The following is a 9,120-nucleotide window of genomic DNA, read 5'->3' as shown; positions in this document are numbered from 1 at the left end:
TTGACAAGATTACATCAAGTTCAAATCCATACGTAGTTTACAAATGCTACACCGAAAGAAAAATGTTAAGGGAAGAATCTTAGACTTTAAGTCAATTTAAAACATATGTAGATATTGCTAGAAAGTAAAAACGATGAAAAGACAAAAAACCTTACACACAAAATCAAACATTGAGCAACACAAACCCAACCACAATTGAAAAATCGCATTCGGTAAATAGAGGAAATGATTGTGATAACGATATTAAGTCAAACATATTCTTGGTAAACTTTCAAACTTCGAACGCTTGCTGGAATAGCGTCTCGTGCGCAGAGTGTTATCAGTAATTTCACATAACAAGTACAGACTGCAGTACAATAAAATTATCATGTAAAACATTTTTACTATTACATACTCTTACAACTGTTATAAATATGACATTTATATGGAATTCATCAATTATTTATAAAGTACAATTTAATTTCTATAAAAACGTAAAGAAAAAATCCGAAATTGTGATATCGTTTTTCTTTCTTCGTCTTATAATTTTCTTTTTGTCTTTGGTATCTTCTACACTTTTTACCTAAAACCATTGACTGCATACAAACCAATATTTTGTTGTTTCTATGTGCTAAATGTGTGGAGACATATTCTAATGACAACATATCAATTTGTCTTTAATGTTGAGGAAAATGTATATATTTTTGTCACTTCTTAATTGGTAGTTCTCGACCGATCTGTTTTGCTACATCCTCCATTATCTTATGAACCATCTCAGAATCTTTATGCGAATAATGAGCACATTCAGTTTTCCCTAAATATATTTAAAAACTCATTAGCACATCAATACCGCATAGTAAATAATAGCAAATAATCTTGACAGTTTAAAGTACACTGTCATGCTAGCCTACAGAATGTATACACATGGAAAACATGTAACTTGAGCTAAGATAACTCAGAACTAAGTATAATTTTTTTACTGAATCGCTTGACTTGATTAATCGAGGTTCTATTGCATGTGAAAACATACACGTCATCTTGTTCCTGAAAAATCAAGTATATAAGCAAATCGGTCAAGTGGTGGTAATTTTATTAAATTATATCGAATCTTTATAAACTTTTGTGCCTTTTGTTCAGAGAATTATAGGCTACAACTGTTATCTTTCTAGTCAAGAGGAGACGGTACTCCTATATCGTATATGTACTCTTCAGAAGTGATGAGTGTCAAAGACAATATATATATATATCTATAAAGTTGTCCTCAATGCTCTTCAACTTTGTACTTCTTTGGCTTTATAACTATTTTGATCTGAGCGTCACTGATGAGCCTTATCTAGACGAAACGAGCGTCTGGAGTATTAAATTATAAGCCTGGTACCTTTGATAACTATTTACACCACTGGGTCGATGCCACTGCTGGTGGACGTTTTGTCCACGAGGATATCACCAGCCCAGTAGGCAGCACTTCGGTGTTGGCATGAATATCAATTATATGGTCATTTTTATAAATTTCCTGTTTACAACATTTTTTGAATTACTAAGGATTATCTTACCCCAGTCAAAGATTACCTTAGCCGTATTTGGCATAACTTTTTGGAATTTTTGGTCCTCAATTCTCTTCAACTTTGTACTTCTTTTGCTTTATAACTATTTTGATCTGAGCGTCACTGATGAGTTGCGTGTAGACGAAACGCGCGTCTGGCGTATTAAATTATAAGCCTGGTACCTTTGATAACTATTGGAGAGCAATGTAATATTGAAGATTATCGCTATTTTGCGCATTTTTCCTTTAATCATTTTTTGTGATAATTTTTCATATCAAGCTACTCGCTCAAGATAGAACATTATCGTCAGAAACCAAGGGCGCACGTGCCGTTGTCAATGTAAAAATTAACGACGTCATAGGCAAAATAGCGATAAACAGATGATCAATGGTCTTTCAAACTCGAGGAAGTTTCTCGGCCAAATCTCATCTCACGGCTGTCACCTTTAGATGAGATTGTAGCTGAGAAACACTCTCTCGTTTTAACCATCGATAATCTATAAGTTTATCACAGATGCATGAAAAGGGTATATATGAACGTTTTATTCGTTTAACATCATGTGTCCTATTTATCTGGATTAAAAAAAACTGACATTTTTGTGGATATCTAATTTCGTTATTTGCCCAATTCTGCTTACAAGCCTATAGGAGATTTGAACATTTTTTTTAATTCAATTTCGTGGTTTACATTTACCCACGAATAACAATGATTTCATAACAATCTATATTTTAAGTGTCATTTAGGAATAATGGCCAGCGTTACACATTGCTACATAAGATATGAATTCAAATCAATGAATAAGAATACATTTTGTTTCGGATACTTGTTTTTGTTATTTGATTTATGTGTTTAAACATACCGCTGTTAATGCATTTTCTTACTTCCTCTGCTTCATAACACAAACCACCACTGTTAGGATAATTGAATGGTACAGGGCCAACAGGTATTTTGTTAGTTTCCTTTCCCGTCGATAATATAACTTCCTTTGGGCACCAAAAACGATCCTTCATCTAGAAATTGGCCATTGTGTAGTCAGTATACTTTATATTGTACATTTAAACGAACTGGAATTACTTTGTGTCCTTGTTTGTAACGTTAATATATACTAGTCAACAAACGAAACGATACAAGCAATGTATTTTCTATATAAAATGAAATTGGATACACTGTACCAAGGTAAATAATTGCCAAATTGGTCTAATGTTTACAGAGTGTTATTTTCTAATCAAAACCATTGATTTAAGGCAAATACACGAAATATTTTTGTTGCAATTTTTGTTATTTCAAAAATCGTATTTTCATCCAAAAATTCAAAAATCGATATAAGAACTTAAAACTTTAAACTTGAACACGGTCTGCTTTAAATTTTGAATGCCTTTGCATATATTTGAATACTAAATTCTCATCTTCGAAATTAAGTGCCGACTTTTGTCATCATTTTCCGCAAAATAAATTTGACCCCTGTGTTCAATAACACGGTATTTTCTCACTTTCCAATTTAGTCAGATTCTTTCAATCATATGCATTTGCTTTGCAAATGAATGTTTTTCATCGGATAATTTAACAGTTTTTCCTATTTATTATATATTATGATAAATTGGAGTTCAAACTTGTGTATCGTTACTTTTTGTGACTAGTATAGCTTCAATTAGTAAAATAGAATCAAGAAGGTAAATTCTCCCTAAAATTTAATAGAAAGACCAATTATTACCAAAATTTAAATGGTGTAAATTGAAAAGCTACCAAAGTGTGTCTGTACAATTTAATCGTCCAACGCATAGCAAAACAAGGATGGACTCTGATCAACGTCGAATGCGCTCTCTCGCCTGTGGTTTACATCGTATGTAAATTGTTTGCATCCGCAATTAAATTGCGCACAATTTATTAACGCCGATTGATTTTAAACTGTATCAATTATGTAGGGGATTTTGAGCGCCTTCATTTCTTATAAGAGTTTAATGAAATTCATACCTTAGGTTGACATTAGCAATATCTAGGGCTAACCTGAAATCGAAGCCTGGAAATTTATCAATATCATAATTCGATGCTATAAGTGCTGTAAAATGTAAATATTTTATCGGCTCTTGAATCAATTACGTGAAAGTAGATGGTCGTCTTTTTCGTTATTTCAAAATGAAGAAAACAATTATCATTTCTATTTTGTCAGTAAACTTACCTCAATAGAACCATTGGTACCATGAATAGAAGCACAGTTTATGTCACTTTTAACTTTTGAGGAGTACATTAGACACGCTTTTTGACCTTTGCTGTATGATAAAATGATACACCCATCAATGTCGTGTCCTAAAAAAAAATAGTAAATTATCGTCATTTCGTTTTCCATAAGCTAAATTATTCAAGCTCAGATCATTAACCTTGCTTTATTTTTATCAGGAATAGGTAAGAAAGCAGAAACTGTTAAGAGAGAATAGCATTGAACAATCTTTACAATTAAGTAAAAAGATTTTGCTTATTTGTTAGCACAATTTGTATGGGGCACATTAAACAAATCGGTCGTAATTCGAAAACAAAATGTCTATCGATTTTACTGCTACCTTCATTGTTGTAAGTGACACCAAGCTGCTAACCCTTTTACGTATTAATAGCGATTCATTAAAGCCTTCATTTTCGCCAAAGTTTTCAACAGGTTAAAAGCAAAAGGTTCTAAACAATCCAAGGGAAAGGGGGGTGACAGTAGTCTCATTGTGGTAATTGTTTATAACAAATAAATTGGTGTCCAATTGTAGCACTGTTTGTTCAAGAGTTGTTTTAGACTGACGTTCTAAATATAACCTTATAAGCATTTCTTCGTCATTTGAACTGCAATTGACGTAATCCTGCTATTCATAAGAACGATAGCAATTGCTTTCATTTTTACGTAGCTTGTTCATTTTGCAGACTCTAACAAAATTTAAGCAAGATTGACCTAAGATATTTTTGCATTATTTTGATGATAAATTTGGTCGTATAGCTTCTTACGTCTCAAAGTGTGTATGCATCCAGGGTATTTTGATAATATTAATCCAGAAAAGAGCCTCCGACGAACAAAATTAATAAAGCTTTACTAGTATTCTAAGTTTGACACAATTCAAAGGATATTTGTTTCGTCTTTTGTCGTTCTAGATTTGTTCTCAAAAGGTTCGGTTGACGGCCTATAAAACGTAGAGGAAAACAGGGATCATCACAAAATCGTAGATGTATACACATACCATATCTATTTTACCACACCCGACTTACAAAAACAAACAGCTCAAGGACCAAATATCCTGGCTTTGTACATCCGCTAGCTGATGTTTGGTCGATCCAGTTTGACGTGCGCAACCCTCCCCCTCTTTTCCTCTCAAAATTGCATAACACTTAAGCACGCTTAATTGTGCATACAATATTACAAAACGCCACGGAAGGCAGTAGATGCTATTATTTCATTATTCCTCTATGGGGTCGCTGTGTCACATATGACCATGGATGTGTCGTGGTCATTCTCTCGTTCTCACTTCCTTGATTGTGACATCCCCGAACATAAATTAAAACCGAAATTGTACTTACCATTAACAACCTATGAAAGGATATCTCATAATGCCTCCGGAGAACTTGGGATAACTCTGGACATTTAATGGATTCGTTTTCAGTCTTTCGGTTTTGTACATGTAGTGTTTGATAAACTGTGTTTTCGTCATTTCTACGAAAATAATTTATTAGTCTATCTTCCTCTTATGAGGTTTGATTCTACTTTCGGTAACTTCTGCCTTTTTCATTTTTGTTTAACATAACTACCTAACATATTAATTTGTTGATATTAATGATAACAGTAATGGTGATACTGTTGAACACAAACGGTTCAGAGGAAGGCATGCAAAAACCTGACTTTAGTGGTTTTTTTCTCACATAATACCATTTACTTTATTTGTTTTACTTACCACTTTTAACAACCTCCCCAACTGCTTTAACAGATACAGGATATTCGCCATACACCAAACATGCGAATTGAACAGTGTAAATACCCGCATCCAGCAACATCCCAGCACGTATTTGTGTTTTTATGCGTTCACAATAGTCAAAATTTAAGAAGAATTTTGCTGACACCATCTGAGCTTCCCCTATATTCTTGGAAATTATTTCTTCTTTGATTCTGTGATACAGTGGAAAACAGCGACTCCATACCGCCTGTGATCATTCGTTAAAATTATAAAAACTACATTTATCTCTAAATTAGGTTAAATTAAATTACTAATCCTACCGAAAATGGACAGTTGAATAAACACAAAACTAACTTTCTAACATGTGTGCGTGTGTGTGTGTGTGTGTGTGTGTGTGTGTGTGTGTGTGCCTTTCAGGAGTGTTCATTATTAGAAGCTGTATATCTTTTTCTTTCTTTTTTTTCTATTTGTTGTTGTCATTTTCCATAAGAAGTGGTATGTGTATCTAAGTTTCTGTTCAAACAATCATATCTACTTAACTTATCTTGTGTGACTGGTCAAAGGTTGTTTTTCGTTTTTTTATCATTACGGATTGTTAGTGTTACATTTTTATTTATTCTACATACCTCCATAAAAAATAGTTGTTTCTCCTTAGCAAGATTATGAACCAGTTTGACATCTTTAAGTGTATTTGCTAATGGTTTCTCACATAGAACATGCTTTCCTGCATTCAGCATTTGAATACTCAACCTGACGTGTTCTGTGTATGCACTTCCGATATATACTATTTCTAAAAAAGAAGAGTAATACACTTTTAGGGGGTATTTTACTTTTTTATGTGACCATGTGTGCCTGAAATCATTAGATATCAACATGTCCAACTCATATTATCATAATATAATTGAACTCAAATGACAAGTTAAAATATGTGTGATGAAGGGAAGTTTTTAAACCTTGGTTTGATATGACAATTAAAACTTGTTTTAGCTATTCAGTTGGTTTTATTTCAAGGCGCCATCGATGAGTCTTATGTAGACAATACGCGAGTCTGACGTACCAAATTATAATAGATATAAGAAGATGTGGTATGAGTGTCAATGAGACAACTCTCCATCCAAGTCAAAATTTATAAAAGTAAACCATTATAGGTCAAAGTACGGTCTTCAACACGGAGCCTTGGCTCACACCGAACAGCAAGCTGTTATCGTAGACGAGTTTATAAAAGGACTGTGCTGCTGCTACTGCTGGTGGACGTTTTGTCCTAGTGAGTATCAGCAGACCAGATGTTAACAATTTTGTGTTGATATGATATATCATTGATCGTTATTTGTTCTCTAAAGAAAGTACTGATCACCAAAAAAATATCTGAAAAAAGTATAATACTTTTAAACACCTTAATGTTGTTATGTTAAGAAATTTCCGGTCGTGTTTATATCAAAATATGTACTTCAGTCAGCAATGAGTTTAGTAGGGTGGTTTTCACTTAGCAATGCCAACAAGCACATTCACTTATATAAGTATGGATAACAAAGATAAGACAGAAATTATTTAACTACAAACAAAACCGTCTATGCTAAATGATTAAATTACCGTAACTGATGAGAAACAAAGAAAGATCTTATGTTTCAGACTTGCATTAGATTTTAATGGTTTCAAAAATGATATCGGACAACAAAACACCCTCTGCATGCATTTTGTTTAGTATATTGAAACAACATTTTGATTTTGGATTGCTAACTCTTTGAGATACACCCCAAATCTCCTTTTATTTATCATTCAACCATGTATTCATCAGAACGTTTTTAGTGTAGTATCAAAAGTCAACATGACTAAGGCAAAGCAATGATTATCACTAAGACCAAACTATTACCAGGAGTGAAAAAATGAAAAAATAATCCATACTAATATCCGCATCTGCAGCAAATTTTTCATATGAGCTGTAGGTCTTTGGAATGTCAAATGTATCCGAAAACTTCTCTGCATTCTCTTGTGATCTGGACACAACAGCAACTATCTGACCGATAAAAAAAGAAAATCAAATAGATTTATCTAATTGTTTTAGTACATCTACTTTTGCGGGTTTCGTCATCGCTAGTTTTTACAACGTTTGAACATACATATTCCTGCGCTTGCGTGAAATATACATGCTGAAAAATTACTACATTTGCGCAATTTGTTAAGATCTCTGTCAAACAGAAATAAAACACAATATATTTTTTTCTATAAAAGTTAATATAATTATTTCTGCAATAAGGCAAACAAGACAAATTTGGAACCGAAACGAATTTCAACAGTTTTAAAGATCATCTTATGTCATCTCGAGTTCTATTCATAGAATTAATTCTTAAAACGCATTCCGTAAGGTTTGGGTAAATTTCCAGTAAATAAGAGGTAAATTCGTTCAAAAAAAATAACTATCTTTTGATGAGGTAAATATGCGGTTTTATTGACTTTTTAAAAACTGATATTCACTGAGGCCGACAGCCGAAATGAATATAATTTTAAACCACATATTTACCGTTACAAAAGACTGTAATTGTTGTATTCCATATTCCGAGAGAAAACAATGTATTAAGTGACAAATATTTACCAAAACCATATGTACATCAAACATTTTACCATAACGTTACATGTAAAAGAGCGTGATGTTTAACGCGGTATATATCACTTCTCTCCAGGTGAGTATGCTGTTTTATTCAAAATCCATTTCATACAGAGAAACCTACTTAAATACAACCAAAATGGAATAATATACAATCATTGTCCTTTGATGAGGTAAATATGTGGTGTTATTGACTTTTGAAAACTGATTATGACTGAGGCAAACGGCCGAAATGAATATCAGTTTAAAGTCAATTAAACCACATAGTGACCTAAACAAAAAACAGTAATTGTTTTATTCAATATTCCGAGAGAGAACATGTATGTAATGACAATTATTGACCAAAACCAATTGTACATCAAATGATTTTACCATAATCATACATGTAAAAGCACGCGTCGTTTTGCGCGCTGAATATACTTTTCCGCAGGTAAATATGCTGTTTCATTCATAATCCATTTCATATGGAAAAACCTACTAAACTTCTATCAATATGGCATACTACCATTTAATCGCGCAAACATTATTATTGCAAAATTTACTTTCGAGTCGCGAACATTTGTCGCCTCTCTAATTTGTTTATCGTCTAACGTGTGCAACAAAGTCCTGATCGTGAAATATCAACCGAATTCTTTACGAAGAAATGAATACAATTCAACCGATGAATGTAACGGTTAGGGATAAATTAAACTGATGAAGGTGAGGGTAACATGTCTAACCTGGTGGTTCTCTGATGGCAGGGTTTTTAATGCTGAACAGAAATCACTGCATATTTTTCCAGTACTGCATATTCCCCATTTTAGTGCCATTTTGGATAATTTCTGTAACATAAATAACATGACCAGCACATTTCACTTTTATCGGTGATGCATGAACAGCAGATGGGTGATTTCGCTGTAAACGCACCCAGTCTCGCTCTCTTTGTTGTCGCCTTAAAAGTATTGGTAATATAGTATGACCACGAATACACATTGATCATATGTGATGCCCTCATATATACGCATTGATATTATATAGTGGTGCAATTTTTCAAAAGGCCATATTATCGACTGGATGTAGGACCGTAAGTGTCTTTTAA

General features: G+C 33.1%; 1 protein-coding gene across 1 annotated transcript; it reads right to left on the bottom strand.

The window, feature by feature from the left end:
* Positions 1–5,432: 5,432 nt before the first annotated feature.
* Positions 5,433–8,857, bottom strand: LOC127723912 (trans-1,2-dihydrobenzene-1,2-diol dehydrogenase-like). The gene is made up of 2 exons (XM_052230629.1): positions 8,762–8,857; positions 5,433–5,687 (listed from the first exon to the last, which is right to left on the bottom strand). Exons 1-2 carry the CDS (start codon positions 8,849–8,851, stop codon positions 5,433–5,435), a joined length of 345 nt encoding a protein of 114 aa, XP_052086589.1. The 5' UTR covers positions 8,852–8,857.
* Positions 8,858–9,120: the final 263 nt, after the last annotated feature.

The sequence above is a fragment of the Mytilus californianus genome, unplaced genomic scaffold (genome assembly GCF_021869535.1).
Source record: "Mytilus californianus isolate M0D057914Y unplaced genomic scaffold, xbMytCali1.0.p SCAF_13, whole genome shotgun sequence".
Classification (NCBI taxonomy): Eukaryota; Metazoa; Mollusca; class Bivalvia; order Mytilida; family Mytilidae; genus Mytilus; species Mytilus californianus.
Note: the sequence above shows the minus strand (reverse complement) of the source record. Positions and strands in the feature narration are given on the sequence as shown.

Bases quoted from the DNA above. Each gene is read 5' to 3' on its own strand.
- LOC127723912 (XM_052230629.1), bottom strand. From the start codon at position 8,851: ATGGCACTAAAATGGGGAATATGCAGTACTGGAAAAATATGCAGTGAT. The intron at 5,688-8,761 runs GTTAGACATGTT...GAATGATCACAG, and splicing joins TGCCATCAGAGAACCACCAG to GCGGTATGGAGTCGCTGTTT.